Source organism: Electrophorus electricus, chromosome 18 (assembly GCF_041902795.1).
Source record: "Electrophorus electricus isolate QZ-2024a chromosome 18, ASM4190279v1, whole genome shotgun sequence".
In the NCBI taxonomy this organism is placed as follows: domain Eukaryota; kingdom Metazoa; phylum Chordata; class Actinopteri; order Gymnotiformes; family Gymnotidae; genus Electrophorus; species Electrophorus electricus.
The window spans coordinates 10,548,636-10,568,207 of NC_137514.1; the positions used below are offsets into that span (position 1 = coordinate 10,548,636).

The 19,572-nt window shown below is 41.0% G+C and overlaps 1 protein-coding gene across 2 annotated transcripts; it reads left to right on the forward strand.

Moving 5' to 3' along the window:
- The first annotated feature begins 101 nt into the window (after positions 1 to 101).
- Positions 102 to 17,578, forward strand: mcoln1a (mucolipin TRP cation channel 1a). 2 transcript variants are annotated; one of them, XM_081701710.1, is made up of 15 exons: positions 102 to 332; positions 6,246 to 6,487; positions 7,149 to 7,316; positions 9,554 to 9,710; positions 10,278 to 10,362; positions 10,470 to 10,566; positions 10,929 to 11,028; positions 11,384 to 11,490; positions 11,598 to 11,747; positions 12,757 to 12,858; positions 13,353 to 13,475; positions 13,919 to 14,035; positions 14,945 to 15,034; positions 15,255 to 15,385; positions 15,757 to 17,578. In XM_081701710.1, the coding sequence occupies exons 1-15, from the start codon at positions 290 to 292 to the stop codon at positions 15,791 to 15,793; spliced, it is 1,749 nt and encodes a 582-aa protein (XP_081557836.1). In that variant the 5' UTR covers positions 102 to 289; the 3' UTR covers positions 15,794 to 17,578. The 2 variants fall into 2 exon arrangements, with proteins under 2 accessions (XP_081557836.1, XP_081557837.1); XM_081701711.1 differs by lacking the exon at positions 15,255 to 15,385.
- The last annotated feature ends 1,994 nt before the right edge of the window (positions 17,579 to 19,572 follow it).

The following is a 19,572-nucleotide window of genomic DNA, read 5'->3' on the forward strand; positions in this document are numbered from 1 at the left end:
TATACATCATCGAGAAACTGATATTTTCCTTAAACAGCAAATCTGAAAGAAAGGACGGGACGCTACTGTCATGTGAGTTTGTCACATGATCGCTGGCGGAAGCGACATGCAGCTCTGATCAACAAGATGTGAGCGGAGCATTTCAGCAGCAGCGATGGGTCCTTGATACCCTAGTTACGAGTACACCGTCGTGGTTTCTAGTTAGCCTAGGTATTTGTTGTGTTATTTTAATGTGTCGTGACTCAAACACGGTTTTTATGACGGATATTCCTTTCACAACGTCGTCAACATGGCCGTGGTTGACAAAAATAATTCCATTCACGATTCCTCCGGTAGGTTATTCAGTAGTTTTCCTCCCATGTATCTGCTTAACTTGTTTATTTGCAATATTGAAAGCTGCAGAGTCTATTTAATTTAAAACCTGAATAGGTAACTTAACTATGCTAATGGGTGTCTTAGGTTAGGCTGACCAAGGTAAAACAAGAACAAGGTTTTTTTAATAATCCAGTTTTGCTGTTTATTGTTACTGCAGCCGTTCAAAAATAACGATTTAGGTCTAGCCTAAATTAGCAAACCTAATAATATTCCAATATTTATTGTCAAGATGTCAGGAACCGTCAGATGGCTGTTATTAGCAGCGGGGGAAGGCAGTAAACCTAATTAAAATTTTTCTTATAGTTCACTGTTACTTTATTTTGCAGCTCTATAACTTTGGGGAAATCGCTGATTTTTATTTTAACAGTGCAATTAAGCTTTTGACGCTTTTCAAGGAAAAAGAAAGCGCATATTACCAGCAGCCATAACTCAATGTTACACAAAATGTTTATAGTCACTTTAAATTTGTGGACTAAAAGCCGATTATAACAACAGGTCGATTGAATAACCATATTTGTAGCATATTCACACTGGGATACCATGTTTACAGCCTTCGCAAGACCTAGGTTCAGCATGTGCTGAAAGATTCTCCAGTTTTTTGAGAAACGTCACGAGATTTGGTTCTCAATGATCGCGACACGAGCACTATTTCTGGCCAGGCTAAGTATGATGTGTTGCATTAAAAAAAAAAAAAAAAAGTGACTCACTGGAGTACGTTATAATGCAAGGTCATCTAATTGCATAGTCAGCGGTGTGTTTGTCAACATGTGGTTTGGGGTTGTGAATTTACTGCAGTTTCCTCATAACTGGTTCGAGACATTAATGCTGGACAATGCCTGTCATTTAAGTGGCCTGGCAGTTCTGCCTGGGCTCCATTCCACACCGGGCTCAATTAGTAAATGTTTTGTTTTACCTTTTTTGTGGGCTGGCTAAAATCCAGATTAGTAATGCACCCTTTATGTTGTGATCCAACTGCATTTACTAAATCACACAACCAATAGCACTTCTCACATTTGATGTACTTTAAAAACAACAAACTTATGCCTGCAAATACCTGCATTGCGTTGTTGCAGTGCTCATGATTGAGGACTCAGGCCTTCATAGCCTTGTTTATGTTTCTCTTTATGGGGGCTTTGTCATGGCAGACCATTCAGAGTAAAGGTCAGACAGAATGATTGGCTGTTTGATTTATCACCTTAGAGGTCCATTTTCCAGACATTTATCTGCTAGGATTTTTCACCAAGAGAAATCAACTGTGAATGAAATGTGGTAGATGTTTGGGGGAACTGGAACCATATTGTCTTAGGTTGTTTTAAAGTCTGGTTAACTGTTGCTTATTATAGTAACCTGTAACAGTAACCTGTCTTATTATAGATAAGACAGTAGCCTGTCTTGAGTCAGACTTACTTTATCGGTGTCAGGTCTTTTGTTTTCAGTCATTCTTCCTAGGCATGTCCTTATGGTGAGATTTAGACCTCTGTGAGCTAAGTTCTGATTTATATGATTCTATTACATTTTATTTGTTTTTATCAGACACACACATCATAGTTGACCTGCTCATGACATGGTTTCTCCTTCTCTTTTTCACTTCCCACTGACTGTTATGATGATGCTCTGACATGCAAGGAAGTGGGAGCCATTTGTGTTTATTTCAAATTAAGATACACAGGCCTCTCTATATCTTTGTCACTCCAGTTCAACATCATGTGGCCCATCATGTTGTTATCTTGTGGTTCTAATTTGAGATCAGCATTTCTGAGTTTTTGTACTCAGTTTAGCAGAGGTTTTTAATAATAGAAAATGATCTGGTGTCTGCCTAAAAACAAATCTTTGGCTAGGGTGTCTAAGAATCTGCGTGCTGTAAATATATTGCAGGCCTGATCTGTTTCCACTCAGACAGTGTCTCTGGGGGCAATGCACATGTATAGAGGAGTTGCATTGTGCCATCATTACAGTATGTTATGCCCCTAGTGTCTAATAACACTAAATAACTTTGTGTGTGGGTGTGGGTGTGGGTGTGGGTGTGTGCACGCGTGCGTGCGTGTGCTGTATGTTTGGGCTGTATTGCTGTGGGTGGCTGGTGCTGACAATCTGAGATGCTGCTCCTGATAAAAGCAGTCATTCCTGTACACATCGCTGACAGCTGGAACGTGTGCAGTGCCATCCTCAATGTTCTGAATAGGAGCCGCTCACAAAGCAGGACGGATGAGATTTTTTTTTTACAACTCATTTAACCATGTGTGATTGACTCTATCGCTCTGCGTCATGCATGCCAGGTGAGACATAGTCTAAATATGCCCACATCTTCAGCAATTCTTGCTGTAGAGATCTGCATCGGGCAGTCTCCATACATCCATTTTCACATTTCATGCCATAGACACGACATATTTTGAGGGGAAATGCCAGATCTCCCTCCAAGAGACAAGTCCTGTCACACATGGTAATCTTTACAAAGGAAAAAAAAAGGGCATTGATTGACTGGCTATTTGAATGGTATTAACTTTAAAAAAAAATAAAGCTACTCTTCTTGCCTTCAGAATTGCAGAGTCATTGGGCGATTTGTTGACATGCTCAAGGGTCATGCAAAGTTGATGTTTAAAAGCGATGTTCACAAGAACTTCACTCTGTGACATGCACATTGTTTTCAATAACGGGCCTAAATTCTGCCACCGTAGTGGGACTTGTGACCACCTGCTGCCCTGGCCACTGTGGTCTACCTCACCTCACAGACTTCAGATGCTTTCATTCTTCTCCATTGGCCTTTCTGATTCTCTTTGATCTTGCTTGCTTGGTTGATGCATATATCGTCTCTTCTTTTTTTCTTTTCTGTCTCGCTTCCATTTTTCATCCTGAGCAGAGTGGCTGTTGTCACTTCTGGCTGTGATTTGATTTCACCTCTCATGAACCATGGTGAGTGCTCTCCCTCAGTTGCTCAGCCTCTCCCACCGTGCACGCGTACGGGTGTTCGCCGCCTGTCACTGTCATTTAGCTTGATTTATTTGACCTTCTAATCGAATTCTGAACTCCCTTGTTATTTAAGTGAATGCCACTGCAGAATGCTAAATTACCTTGGCCCTTAATGAGCCATGATGAATGGGTGTTCCACGAACAGTCATGAAGGAGTACATATACGAGCGTTCGCCACTTGCTGCTCTGATTGTCCATGATGTAATTCACTTCAAATTGGATTCCTGTGATGTTTTTAGCTATAATGCTGTTGTGTGTCAGAGAACGTGCCGGATTGATCTACTGTGATGAGGCAATATGCTGAGCCTGTAATACAATGCGTATCTCAACAGGTGTTTCAGAATTCTCAGAACCTTAAATTGCCTAGTGTTAACTGCAAGTAAGGATAAGATTCTGAACTTTTTCCCCATTATGAAATAGGAAATCTAGCATATGGATATAAAGTGTATATACTGTACATACTGTAGACTGTGGGAAATCAGCCATATGTTTAATAATATAACTTAATGGTAAATATTATACACCAGATTTCATTTCAAACATGTACTGTAAAGCAGTATACAGTGTGACCTCTCTGAATAGTAACTCAAAATTCAGTAAAAAGTGGCTTAGAATGGAGTCACACCATGAAACATTGTACATACTACTGGCTGTGTTACACATGACCTTATATTTCGTTATGTACTTGCGAATGGAGTTCAGGTATGATTCCCAGCTGTGCCATGTGCTGTCTGTGGTTAGAATTCCAAATTTGCAGCATTCTCACTGGGAAGGAAGAAGGTCTGTCCCATGGCCCTCCATCACTGGAGCACTGGACACAAGGCTGTTTGGTAGAGCAGGTGTGCTTTATTGTTTGCTGTGAGAATCCAAACCAAATCCTACACTTTCTGACCCAATGTTTTTTGGCTGTTATAATGAATCACAGCTTTTATACAGTCCCTCCAATGTAAGAAACGTTATAAACAATACGGGCCAGCCTTAAACGTGTCACGTCAAGGGTTAATCAGTGTGGGGTTTTTTTTGTTTTGTTTTGTTTTTTTAATATACATTGTTAATGTACGTCATATCTCAATCACAATAAGTGGCAGTATAATCGCAATAGAGTTGTGGTGTCCATATTTTACAGATGTACTGGATATCATACTGGCGAACTATTGAGCACACATGGGGGGAAAAGTAGCACTGATTGCTTGGAGAACCAGCCAAGGCAACTGACTTCCCTCAGAGAGATTTACCCCTCTGGGTCTTGTCATTTTCTGCCTCTCACTTTTAATTGCATGTGCAGTTGGCCTAGAGATCGACAGATGTACGAGGTCTTTTGTGTCAGCTATTGCCATCAGCATGGTCCCTCAGGAGATGGAACATGTCTCTCTGTTCTAAACTTTCCGACAGTGTTGTAATATATATGCACCTATATGCGTATGTCTACCTGTTTCAGTCTGTGTGTGTGTGTGGGTTGGGTGTGTGTGTGTGTGTGTTAATACAATTTAATAGTAGTTAAATGCTACAAGAACTCTGAACTGCTGCCTGCACAGCACTGTGAGAGTGTGTCAAATCATTGACTTGCATCTCCCTGGTAACTTAAACAGCCCATCATTAGTCGGGGTGGTGAGTGGCAAAGCATGCAGGATCAGTGCGTAGATGTACGTTTGAGCCATCTGACTCTGTACAAGAGCCTCTCCCACACGAAAATGGACTACTTGTAAATGACAAAAGGAAGTGTATCCAAATGCTAGCTGATTTAGCTAAGGTTATCTCAGTCGTAAAGAGACTTAATTATGGAATTATGTGTAGGAAAGACATCATTTATGTGAGAGGATTCTTTCAGGTGGGATTGGTTTCACTAGATAGGTCTAGCAAATCTTGATAAAGCAATGTAGAGGATGTCTGGCATTTTAATATGTATTTCCAATATTTTTACATTGTAAATGTGAGCAAAATATTGTATTGTACTGCCCTGTGTGCACCACTGACCGTCGGGTTCATTTACCCACCAGTTTTTAGATTGTTATCGAGTGGCAAAAGATGTTTGGAGGTTCTACTTCTGCAGACGGATTGGGCGGAACCTGTGAAATATGCAAGCTGCTTGAAAGTAGTCTATAGGAGACACAAACATTCTGCTAACTCCGATTGGTACTTTGGCAGACCTGATGTCAAATCCGACAATATTAGTCCCACCCAACTCAAATCCAGCAGGAGAAGATGGCAGAAACACAGAACAGAAAAGACCAAAATCCTCCCCGCCAATTCATTGTTAATTGCTTTGAAAAGCTATAGATAATCATTAAAATGAGTAGACAGGGGCTTTAACACACATTGATTACATTTAATCACAGTTAGACGTTAGACATTTAGGAAGTGCTCAGCAGTGCGACTCCATACTCCCTTCCCACTACACAAATGAGCTGTACATGCCTTAGGTGTTGCAATCAGTATTGAATTTGTGCTTGTTTCACATCTCAGTCAGACATTTGTACGGTGCTGCACACTGGGTAGGATCATGGCGTGATGGCTGGCATTGGCTGCTCAGTCTGAACCTACCGGATTGGACACAAAAAAGCTGAAGGCATGGGATGTGGAAGGCAGTGGGGCTATTGTATGTCATGCTAACTGGCCCACATTCCTATTTAGCTGTGTGTGTGTCTGTATTACAGTTTAATAGTATTTAAATAGTGCAAGAACTTCGAACTGCTGCCTGCACAGAACAGTGAGGGTGTGTCAGATAACACAGTGATTGACTGGCATATCCAGCATCTGATAAGGCCGTAGTGGTGCGGTGAAGGAGAGTAGCTCGAACCTCTGGTGATCACACTGGTGGTTGTCAGTGACACGTTATGCTCCTCATTATTTAACACTCCTCTCTCTCTCTCTCTCCCTTTTTCTTTCTGTCTGTCTTCCTGAAGAAAAGCAAAGGTTACTGTCTCCAGTGACTCGCTATGGATCCCGTGACTTTGGTGATGACCATGGCAGTCCCAGGTGGTCCCCAGCAGCAGGAACCTGGGTGACTGCGGACAAGGATGAGGAAGAGTTGCGCAGGAAACTGAAATATTTCTTCATGAGCCCATGTGATAAGTTCCATGCCAAAGGCAGGAAGCCAATTAAACTGGGTCTGCAGATCCTAAAGATCATCATAGTCACAGTGCAGGTATGAGATGAGCAAAGTCAGCATTTGGTGGTTTACAGGTCATAATATTTTTCCTTTCTTTACACCAGAGGCCTGTAGATATGTCTAGATATGTTTAAATAAACCCTAGGGTGTTTATATAGGTGATCTGTCAGAAGCAATAATGTAAACTGTAAACTACCTTCCTACAGTGTAGGTCACCCTGGAATTGTTTGAACTATTTGGTTATGCTATCTCTCTTTAATATATATTTTAAAATGATGAAAACAAATTAAATAATTAAAATTATTTTGATATGCTTTTATTTGTGGTGATGCCTACGTGTATAGTCTTGAGACACACTCAAGACACACGTTAGCATATAAATTGTTTTAAAACATCTCAGTTGGCTACTCTCTGCTCAGTTATAGAATATTCTGTCTGTGGTGCAGTTATTGGCTGAGATACACAGACCAGTGCTCCTGTGATATAGTCTCATTAAAACTGCTTTGCATAAGGGCGTTTGTTGGAAAAGAGTTGACTAATCGAAAACATTTTACTTTCAACATATTAGATTAACCGGATTGTACATAGCACCTTGTACTTTTGTTTTTCACTTCTTGTTTTTTCCACAATTTCCCTCCATTTGACCCAGCCACTAATTCACTCTGCTCTCTCACACTTTCTCTCTCTCTCTCTCTAGCTGGTGTTTTTTGGCTTGAGTAACCAGATGGTTGTGACATTTAAAGAAGAGAATACAGCCTCCTTTAAACACCTCTTCCTCAAAGACTATGATGACGACACAGATGAAATGCTGGCAGTGTACACGCAGACTGACGTGTATGACCGCATCTACTACGCAATAGAGCAGGTAGAGTGGAGTAGTTGATATATGGTTAACAGGCAATAGTATGTAGTATTTTTGATTAAGAAACTCTAAATATCATGTCATTTGCTCTTGACTGCACACTCCCACTCCAGATTAGCCTCAGCCTGCTTTGGAATTGTAGAATCATTTCGATAGATAGGAATTGGCATAATGACTACATTTGGGGCAGAAATGGGGTTGAAAAAGCTTCGACTGATGTGCTGCATATGAAGCTTTAGTAAGATGAGGTATATCATGAAAAACTAATGCACACAATTAGTCCAGAGAATCTTTCTAGGAAATGTCAGAAAGAGTCTATTTTACTCAAATAATATTGTGTATATTCTGATCCCTCTCTTTACAAGCTTATTGTCAGAGAGGTTTATTGCATCTTTAACTAAATATATTTCATTTCATTTATTTAATACATAAAGAAACAATCCACATTTTGACTTTTATGCTTAATACATTACCTTACTTGGGTTGCCTATGCTTCAGGATGCACTTTTGCTTAATCATGGACCAAAGGAAGTGAAAACCCTCTAGATATTAATCATGCATTTTTAAAAGTAAATATTATTTCTGAATATGCCAGAATTTTATTATTTGTGTTTATTTTTTTCTGTAATTCTCTTGTGTGTTGTATTTTTCTGAAATAGAACAGGTATCTTACTATTATAGATGGAAACAGTATGTAAAAGGTAGGTGGAGGGGTTAGGATACCTGAAACCTTTATATGGACTTTTTGACTTGGGTGCCATAAGGTATGGCTTAAGTCTGTGAGAAGACCTATGACATGTATCCCTCTGTCATGCGGTGTGAATGAAAAAACTTGTTTGAGTCTCTGTGTGCGCAGATTGTTGCATAATTTAAGAGTAAACATGGATTGGCTTGCAGTCGTGCTAGCTGGCTGTCTTTTCCTCATGTTACCTGTAACTTCTAACACTGAATATTCAGAGTGTAAGGTGTCGCACCAGACACTGCAGTCTCTGTATGTGTGAAACGAGTGAAGACTGCCGAGATCAGTGGGATTCAAGCTGTAGGCTTTAAACACCACTTTTTAGGTCTCAAACATTTTTTAATCACATCATTGCAGCTGTAACATATAGTCACACAAATAAAAAGATTTCTAACTCTTTTAAGTATAAAATAAATAGTTGGCATACATGTCCCATCTCTGTTTACACACAGCCATTGACAAGTAGATGGTTGGTTATGAACATTTTATTTAGTCGAAGGATTCCACTGGTTAAAAATTGCAGGAACACAATGGCTGGGTATCAGCACTCATCTCCCAATATGAACAGATATTGATTTACCAAAATTCAGTTTTCATTTATCTAATTACTCATTAGTAAAAAAAAAAATTGTTTTAAAACATCTCAGTTGGCTACTCTCAGCTCAGTTATTAAATATTCTGTCTGTGATGCAGTTATTGGCTAAGAATAACTGCACCAGGAGGACGGTATCTGTTTATTTATTTATTTGTTTGTTTGTTTGTTTATTCACTGGATGTAAAATGGGGTATTCATTGTACTCCACTTAGTTGCCTGTTTATTAGGCACACCTACTCTATAGCTGTACCTAATAAGCTATCAGTGTGCTTCAATCAATTATGTGTACTCAGAAAAGTGACTGATGATAACTCATTCTCTGCACAATTGTGCAGTGTTTCCAGTAAGCTTTTTGGCATAAACAGTTTTTTGCAGTATTGCTATAATAATTTGTATAAATATATATGCATCTGCCCTTTGGTCAAAAGCAGTTCACTCATGAAAGCTCAATAGAGTGTACAGAAATCTGGTTAGAGTTCAGAGTTCAGATATTTTGCTTAGAAAGTACTGTAAAATCTAGACGGTATAGATATGCATATAATATGTTAATGAATATGAGTGAGTGGACTGTCCCTTTAAAACTTGTGTGATATGATTTGTCTGGTAGTTTAAACACACGGATCAGTGCTCTTGTGATATAGTCTCACTAAAACTGCTTTAAGGACTCATAATTTGCCAGACGTTTGGTGGAAAAGAGTTGACCAATCAGAAACATTTTTTACTTTCAACATATAAGATTAACCGGATTGTACGTAGTACCTTGAAGTTTTGTTTTACACTTCTTGTTTTTTTTTTTCTACAATTTCCCTCCATTTGGCCCAGCCACTAATTCACTCTGCGCTCTCTCTCTCTCTCTCTCTCTCTCTCTCTCTCTCTCTCTCTCTCTCCCCTTTCCCTCCATCTCAGTACCTGGCCCTGCCAGAGACCACCGTTGGCCGCTATGCGTACGTGTATGGCGTTGGGGTCAACGGCAGTGCTCTGTCTCTCTGCCAGCAGTACTACAAAAAGGGCCAAATAGACCCTGCCAACGACACCTTCAACATCGATCCCCACGTCATCACAGGTAAACACCGACGATCCCGAACTCAAGCTCTCTCTCACCTTCTTCCCTTTCTCTCCAGTGCCCTGGTGCAGTTTATCTGCCATCTTCCCACCCAAATGTTTGTGTACAATCAGAAGAATACCTCAAAGGGTTTGATTCAAGCATGGGCTTGTCCGTCACTGCGGTTCCATGGAAGATCGTCATCGGTCAAGGTTACCTTTAGCTGTCCTAGCTTTAACGTAAACCCGACGTGAAGGCCAGCGCAGTTTTACCTTTGGCCTTTTCTTCTCCCGAGGCACAGGAAGACCCCACCTTGGACTCAGTCTGCTGTGACTGGGAATTTCCCCTTTGAATTATGAGCTGGTTAAATATTAAGCCAATAAACAGGTGTAACTGAAGGCAGCAGGCATTGCACATTCTATAGGCTCACTTAAAAAAAAAAAGTAGCGGTTGGTATGATGTGAAAACAACTGTTTGGATGATGTGGACCTGTTTTTAGTGACCAGAATTCTGTCGACATGACCAGTATGACTAAAGTCACGTTCTTCCCATATTTCTCTCTCTCTCTCTCTTTCTTTCTTTCTCTAGACTGTATAGGTGTCACACCACTTGCCCCTCCTCCAGGTGCTATGATGGAAAGTGACTACAAAAATTTTAGCCTCAAATTTCATAAGTAAGTTTTAACCTGCTACCAGAAGACAAACGACATTGTCCATGACTGCAACACTTATCTTCTCCTCTTTTTTAAAACCTTTTTTTTCCCCAATGCTCTTTTCTCAGACTCATCAACGTGACGATCAGTTTTCAGCTGAAAGCTATAAACCTTCAGACCATCATAAACAATGAGATTCCGGACTGCTACACTTTTGTAATCACAGTGAGTTGTGCCTGCCTCTACTCAGCTGAGATGAGGTACTCCCTACATTTGTAGGGATGGAATGCACATTGTTACTTCAACAGAGACCAACTGTTTTGTCCAGTTTGATATGTCGAGAGTAGCATGACCTCAGTGAAAAGCAAAACTTTCTTTTGCCCCATTCCTTTATATCTCTTACTGTAAGAGATTAGGAGTAGGCCCCTCCACCTACACTCACACACACCCCCTGTCCACTGACAGCCAAAACCTGATCCTAGGTCATCTCTCCTGTTCTGAGAGAACCCATAACATGCCCAATGGCTAGGAATCTGAAGGCTAAGCGTGAATGTTGACCAGTGTTGTTTTCCTGACTGCCTGAGCAGATAGTGCTGGATAACAAGGCTCACAGTGGCAAGGTGAAGATCAGTCTGGACAACGAGGTCTTGATTAAGGAGTGCAGAGACCCCAGCGTGTCCGGCCATGGTGAGCCTGTGTACTGCTTCGGTTCCGCTGGTATTCATTTGAACAGACATTCTCAATGGACTGTTACAACATGTTATTTAAACTGTTGTATTACACGCACGCCAAACTTTCATCCGGGCTCAGTTAATCCTGGTAAAGACAAAGTAAAGCATGGGATAGAAGACAGACAGCGACCTTAAATAACACAGGAGTCATAAGGCTTTGTGTTTCATTTCCTCTTTTGCCAAGCTTGTCTCAGTCTTGTTTTAATCTCGTGAAACGTGTACTCTCTGCAGTAAAAGTACACACGCTCCTATCATATACCTTCGAGACGAATCCTCCTAATTCAACCCTCTCTCCCTCCCTCTCTCTCTAGTGGAGGGCTATGCTCGGATGGGCTTTGACGTGGTCGTAGCAGTGGTGTGTACCCTCTCTCTGCTGCTCTGTGGGCGCTCTATTGTCAGAGGAATCCTCCTTCAGCAGGTACGAGGGACATATGGGATGGGGGGGGGGCCCTCAACAAAGACCACCGTTACGCTTTGACATCCATGCTGCTCCTGAGCACCCCTTTCTGTCCCTTCACGCTGCAGGAGTTTGTGCAGTACTTTAAGGACAGGCTGAACCGCAGTGTGTGCTGGGGGGACCGGCTGGAGTTCATCAACGGCTGGTACATCCTCCTCATCATCAGCGACCTGCTCACCATCACCGGCTCCTTCATCAAGATCCGCATTGAGATGAAGGTGTGTCGCACACAGCTGGGCCTCGACACTAGCAGACCTTCACAAAGGAAGCACGGAACGTTTGCCCTGGGCTTTTCCCTGATCGTGTTCTCATTGAAGGATGACTGCAGGAACGCCTACGCAATACGTCTTTTGTTGATCCTTTTCACAGTATTGACCTTTGCAGTAGTGATATCTCAGAGGACTGTAAAATCCAAATAAGTATTCTGTTTAATTAGTGGTTTTTTTTTTTTTTTTTTTTGGTGCAGCCAATATCATGATGTTTCAGTTAATTGTTCTCTGGGAGTTTCAATGAATCCCAGCACTCATGTAATCCAGCAAGAATTTTGGTTAAAGTAATGTATCTTTTAGCATATCAAATGTTGGATAAGATTCTTACTGGGTTGCTTACCTCAGGAACTCACAGTAAACACCGGCAAAATGTAGATTAATGAAGAAAAGTAATTTTATTTGCAGATACAATTAACCAATGGAGAGACCGGTAGTAGTGTATGGAGATGTGTTTTAACAGTCTCTCATGATCTGTAAGCTAGTCAAACTCTTTTTACATAGTTCTAGATGAAGGAGTTATGGACAGGGTCCCAGCTAGTCTAGACAATTGATGGTGATTCATTAGGAACAAAATAGTGTCTCTTCCTGCCAAACGATGGAATTACAATGAGAAGACGACCTGCTTGAATGTGACTAAAGCATGGAAAAAGCACAGAATCTAACACACATCAAGGGTTCACGTGATGCTTTCAATATGTTGCAAGATACATCAGTAGCACTTTTTAGCACTGTAACCACAATAGACTCTGTTTGGTAACAATAACTGCTAATGTTATTAAAGGTACTAGTTAACAGTGGTTAGCTGACACTTTGTCAACCTCCTCAGAACAGGAAATGCCTCCCATTGTCAGCTGACTATAATGGAAAAAGCTCACTGTCAACTGAGCAGTTTTTTCCAGTTCGTATACTATCTTGAGGCCTCTCACATATCAGCTTCTCTTTTTGGTCCTCTCCACAGAACATCTCATCCTACGACGTGTGTGGAATTCTGCTGGGAACATCAACCCTGCTGGTGTGGGTGGGGGTCATTCGATACTTCAGTTTCTTCCAGAAGTACAATGTGAGCAATGTAACATTTGTAATGTGCACACAAAATAAGCCAGCCATCTGACCAAAAAGTTCTATTTTGTGACACAATGTTACCGACCAATAAGGAACAGCTGTTTTTAAAATTCAGTGTCTCCAGTTGTCACTGGCTTGTGGTTGTTTGCCTTGTTTTTCAAATCAACTCCCAAGACCCATGTCCATAACCGTGATTCCTTCATACATTATTTCCCCCTGACTCTACAAGGCCACACACATGCATAGTCATTTTAGCATTTTGTTTTATGCACTGATGCAGTCTTGAAATGTAGATAGCATACATCTAGATATTACCTATAGAGAATTTGAGAATTCTTGTCACATTGAGGAGCAGCTTACACAATAGCTGCAACACACAACCTGCTCACACCTGTTCTCCAGATCACTTTGACAGCATCTCGACTTGGAAAATCAGCTGTAAAGTAGCATTGTTCGACAGCTTGCATACAAAAACTTCCTATCCTGTTCCAGATCCTGATAGTGACGTTGCGGGCAGCGTTCCCTAACGTCATCCGCTTCTGCTGTTGTGTGGCGGTGATCTACCTGGGTTACTGCTTTTGCGGGTGGATTGTCCTAGGACCCTATCATGTCAAGGTATAAACTTGAAGCCTTTACGTGATTGGGCGACAGGCAGTGATGCATGAGATCTGATCTGAAAGCATTCTATACGTTAATTTACACAGTATCAGATGTTTTTATTCCCAGTAGATTATACCAGGCTCTGTTGATGGGTCTATTATATTACTGTGTATATTCCGGGCAGGTTGATGTCAGTCTCTTTATATGTCACTTAGCTTATGAAACATCTTAACTATGACTTCATATTAATACTGCTACTTTAATTTCTGTACATCTAAATACCAAGTGTGAAGTTCCCTTTTCTGTCTGTCATATAAGGACAAATTCTCTGTTAGGTCTGTTTTAGTTGCTATATTCTGTTAAACAAGTTGCTCCCATGTGTAGATGCGCTAATGCAGCTTTGGGTTGTTCTAGTCCCCACGTTTAATGCTCTTCTTTTTACCCCACTGTCCTGTCAGTTCCGCTCTCTGTCCATGGTGTCGGAGTGTCTGTTCTCGCTAATAAATGGAGATGACATGTTCGTTACCTTCAGCGATATGCAGGAAAGCAGCATACTGGTGTGGGTTTTCAGCCAGGTGTGTGTTATACACTTCCTTTTACACACATACACACGCGCACCTATCCACTTCCAAGATAAATTTACAGCATATGCATGCATACACAAACACACGAATGGTGTTTTTGTGCTGGTACTATAATTCCATCCAACATGTAATTGGAGTCTTTTCAAACATGTGGATCACTCAACACAAATCCTTGTGGTCTGCTGCTGTCTCTAATTTCGCTTTCAGTTTAGGTAGCACTGCGGGAGCAAATAGCCTGACTAACTGCTGTAAAACAGCAGGATTCAGAATGAGGAAACATGCTGACTGGCTCTGTTTCTAACGAGGCAGCAGAAGAAATGTGCCAATTTGCTCTGTTTCTAACAAGGCAGCAGTGTGGCTTGACTTGGCACTGCCTGCTGCTGCTCTCGTGCAGTTATGGTGGAGCTGAGAAATTTATATTTAATCTGGAGCTCACGTTTAATCAGTCAACAGCAACACCAGCCTATACAACAGGCTCTGGCTGTCCGAAAACAGAATAGGCAGAAAATGTTTATAAAATGTACATGTGAAATAAAAGATATGGAGTAGAAGTGACTGTCAGGTGTCACTCTAGTTTCTCAGTTCCTCTGGGTAAGTGCTTCATCTATGGGACCAGCTGCTGAATGAGAAGTACTCTTTTTTTTTTTTTTTTTTTCCTCTCTTAACCCCACCACATCTGTGATTTGGCCATTTTAAAAATAATCATTCAGAAACACGAGTTCAGCTGCATGCTGCTCTCTGCTAGTACACCGCTATGTCGGCCTGGTTCCGTGCAATTAAATTCACCTCGAGCAAACACCTACAAACAATGCAGAGTCTTGCCATCAACTGAAATATTTCTTGTGAAATGGGCCCCTGTGCAGTGTACAATGGAGTTGTTTTCATGTTGTTTTTCTCTAGTTGTACCTGTACACCTTCATCTCTCTGTTCATCTACATGGTTCTCTCACTCTTCATCGCCCTCATCACCGGCGCGTACGAGACCATCAAGGTAAGGCGGAAATAGGAGCTAAACCACTGCTGTTTTAAGTTTGATTCACAGCTGAGATTTTTCCAGATGGTCAGAGGTTAAATGTTTGTGTGGTCATAGTACTGTTCTATTTTCTGTGTACCTATGTTTTTATTTGTTAGGGTTTTTTTTTTTAAATAATAGCAATATATACATATCACATCTTCTTTTTTCTTTAAAAAAAATAAATAAAAAAAAACAGCATCAAACTCAGGAGCCCTTGCACATCACAGACCTGCATGCATTCGTTGCCGAGTGCAAGGACACACCCTGCTCGGGAAAGTTCCGTGGCCTGGAGACCTCACCGTGCTCCTTCTTCTGCTGCTGTGACAGGTTTGGCAGCCAACAGGCGAAAGCAGCATTGTAATGAGCATTCACAAGCTGCCCTTTTAGGGCGAGGAGTTCGCCTAGCTAGCCTAGCCTGCCTAGCCTGTAGTCATCACTGTGGAAGATGAGACTCTTTAATGTGGCCTTACTTTCACATAGCCAACTGGCCCCAGCTAGCTCTTGTGTATTTAAACAGCGGATTTAGCCTGTTCTGGGTTCAGCTGTTCAGTTGGGATAGATTATGATTTACCAGATCAGGTCTTGGAGTCCAGACATCTAAGTGGAATTCATTAAGACTATATTAGACACAGTATGTCTGTGTGTGCTCAAAGGTTTTGTTGTATGATTGAATTTATGTACATATCTAACTCTCACAGGACCACCACCTATGAAGATGTGCTTCTGGTGAACTAGGTACAAAACTACAGCTGCTACCGCCCCCTATTGGTGACTCTGGAACTGCATCTATAGTTAGTAACAAGACTGAACTCAAGACGCAGTTCTGTATCCAGCAGACATTCACTCTCATGTCTACACACCCAAGCGAAGGAAGCCCGTTCTCCGGCCTGAGATGAGGAATATAAAGCTGGAATCTCTCCTTGAGAGCAAACACTCCCATAATATAATAAACACAGGGGTGAGAAAGCAAGGGATGTTTAGTGGAAAAAAGAAAAGGTTTGAAGAATGACTGACTTGTTTACCACTCATCCTCCAATATCTCTCTCTCTCTCCACTTTCCAGAGAGCAGCACTATTCCAGCCTCTAAGTGGGTGGGGAGTTGGTTGGGTAGTGGGCTTCATATTTTATAACATGTTTAACATGATTTTAGCATTCAACTGTAAATTATCAGTAGCCTACTGTACTGTTAATTGGAAGAGTTTTAGCTTTGTGTTGTAACTTGATAAATCAGGACTGTTTTGAGGAACTGCTTCAGTTTCACCTACACCGCAGTGACTCTGCACTTCTTGCAACTGGCAGTTTCCACCACACTGGTCCATTCAAGACTGTAGGATTGCCTGAAATATCCCGAGGTCCATTTGGTCTGTTTAAACCAGGCTTTGGAGAGTATAATGGCTGTTGAATCGGATGTTGACCTAGCCTTGTACTGCAAAAAAGAATTTTCAATGGATAATCAACACACACAGGGACCAGTATGGTGCAGAAGGTTTCATCTTTTTTTTTCCACACAAGCTGTGAGTATTTGTGTTTTGTTTTTCCCTCATTGGCTGAAAAGAAACCTGCAATGGTGAGAAACTTGCTCCTGTCCTGGTTAGGTGGGCCACTTGTACGAGCTACAACCATCCCAGGATCCAGGAAGCGTCTCTTTTGGTTCGGAAGCGCTTTGATGGGAACTGTCTCAACAGGGTGCAGCAGTCCATTTCTGTAAGAACCAGAACAGTGGAACCCGTTAACTGTGTGGGACCCATATCTTAAGTGGCTCTGTAAATAGATCCGTGAAGATAGGACTTTTTCGAGAGGTTTCCGTAGACTTGTGGAGCACTGCAATGCAATGATTTTATTTGACAGACCTCTGTGTTTTTTAATTTTTTATTTAATTGCCTTTAAAATCCTAACGCATCCGTCAGGAAAACCTAAATGCACAGCAGTGGTTTGTAGACCAGCAACTGTTAATATGGAACTCCTTTTTTTCCCTTCAGTAACAAAGTTGTTTCAACTCATGATGTACAGAATTTTATTGTTGTCTCAGTTTTGTAATTATTTTTAATGTATTGAATTTGAAACGCACAAGATATAACCAGGGTACAATAATCTAATGATTTAGTTTGTGCTGATTCTTCAACAGTTTTTGAGATCAGAATTTCATGGTCCACTATCCCTTTTGAAAATAATAAATATGATGAGAGAGACAACTGGTCTCAGATCAGTGTTCAAATGCTGGAGATAAAGCACTCAACACAGTTTAATTTAAAGAAAAAAAAAGACCCAGATTTAGTCACACTGGTACCTGAGTGGAACGTCTCACCATACATGAACAATTTGTGGTGCAGGTATTTAACATTTCAATTCAGAAATGTGCTTTATAACTCTATACAATATGTAACTGTGTTTCTGAAAATTCAGTTTCTATTGTTGTGGTTTTTGACCCAAGACGTGGTCCAGTTGTGGTGTTTCATGAATGGGCTAGGTTGTACAAGTATCCAGTGTGTACAGGTGTAAAAAGTGGAGAAGTGTTATTTATTTTATTTTTAATTTTTTTAAATTCGGTTTTGCACATGTCTTGTTCAGGTGTATATATTGGTACACATTTAATACAGAGATTTTCTAGTCCTTAATATACACTAATTTTAACTATTATTATACACACAGTAACTTGTTAATTTCCTCTAAACACGGAAAACTAATTTTACTGTTATATGTGTGAACGTGTTCAATAAAACCCAACTCAGGATGCGGAAGGCAGTGTATATTGAAAAAGAACACGGCCATCTGGTGGACTGAAACAGAACAACTTCCAAAGTTGAAGGATATTTTTGAAGACTCCAACTCGCCGGGGCAGAGAACTGAACACAAAAGGTTAACATCTAACAAATGCTAAATTGCTACAGTGAATACAAGTCACCTTTTGACTTATTTACATGGTAGTACCTCAACAGAGCACTAGATGGCGAACTAAACCGATTTCATAAATCTGAACCCACACCAGGGATTGTTTTATTAATGAGTATACTGCAGACAGAACGTAAATTCTAGAAACTCTCAGACTTCAGGACCTTCTAAAGTATGTGGGAATGTAACTACAGCGCTGTCCATGCCTCGTTTATGCCTATGACATCCACAACCAGCCAATTCATGCTGACACGTGCAGATTTAAGATCAATGTACAATCATCTCAGAAAACTCATACTAATTGGCGTCTCTAGACAGGTGTATAGCTCATTTTCTAAGCACTGATCTGATGTCAGCCATTGGTTGTGCCAGCCGTGCGATCCGAACCCCACCCTGCTGCACAAATAGATGTTCGTAGACAGGATGCTGCAGGTTTTGCTTTAGCGCAGCTACTGCGCGTGAGTTCTAGCCTAGAATTCACTCCCTCTGACAAAAAAAAAAAAAAAAAAACTGGTATGGACTTATAGAACCTAAACTGAGTTGTGGCAACCAATGCTTTTATGCCAACTTTCAGTTAGACTGGAGATTACACTCGATACGACGTACGAATCCTAGTAAACGTTACATGCTTCATGAAGGGTATAATTCCCTCAGTAATAACGACCCTAATAGAGACTGACTTGTACATTCAAAGGCGTTATAGATCAAGAAAATGACGCTGCAGATTCTTCTGAGCACATTCACAATAGCATGAAACATGATGGTTGAGAAAGAAACACAACTTACAAATGATTATTTCAAGATATGGTTTTCAGCATTGCGTCATTTATGAAATGGCAGTCTTATCTAGGTACACTGTTCTCGGACTTGAATATGTGCTCAGATAAGATGGGTGGTAACTGCATACACACAGAAAACCTTGGAGGGGGTGAGAATCTCTCTACACACACGCAAAATCTTTTTATTCTCCTTAATGAAAAAAGGGAGAACAAAAGATGCGTGCTGCGTCCATTCTGCACAACGCATTACCTCCCTTTACCTCCGTATTACTCTGCCCTGACTTGCAGTTTGTTTGGAGGTTTTGTTTTCTTCCTCTAAATGCTTGTTTTATTCCTCTGTCGATCACATTCTTCATTGCTGTCTTTCACTATTCGGCTTTCAACAAAAGTTTGTCAGACTTTGTCTTCATTCACTGTCTTTTCTTCTCGCTCCCTCCTTTTTTTTCCAGGAATGGCAGCTGCCGCAAAACTAACAAAAGACGGTTGTCCTCACGTTCTGGAGCTTGATTACCGGCTGGTCTTGTTTTTATGCTCATTTAAACATGCAAACAGAGTTTGTGCTAAGATGTGAACAAAGATACCGTAGTGTACGTTTTACGAAACGTATTTATATTTGCACGGGCGTCATTCAAAACAAGCAGGTGTTTTTTTTTTTCGAGCTTCGTGTTGCCCTCAGAACAGGTAGACACGTACGTTTAAAGATTAACTAACTAGCAACGCGTAAACATTGAACAGGCATTGGATTTTTGAGGAAGGTGAAGCAAAACGGGCCGTGGGTGGAGCGGACAGCCCAGTCCCTTTGGATAGGCAAACGTGACGCGGGGAGGGGCGATAGGTTATAAAATG

Bases quoted from the DNA above. Each gene is read 5' to 3' on its own strand.
- mcoln1a (XM_081701710.1), top strand. From the start codon at position 290: ATGGCCGTGGTTGACAAAAATAATTCCATTCACGATTCCTCCG. The intron at 14,036-14,944 runs GTGTGTGTTATA...GTTTTTCTCTAG, and splicing joins TGGTGTGGGTTTTCAGCCAG to TTGTACCTGTACACCTTCAT. The intron at 15,035-15,254 runs GTAAGGCGGAAA...AAAAAAAAACAG, and splicing joins GCGCGTACGAGACCATCAAG to CATCAAACTCAGGAGCCCTT.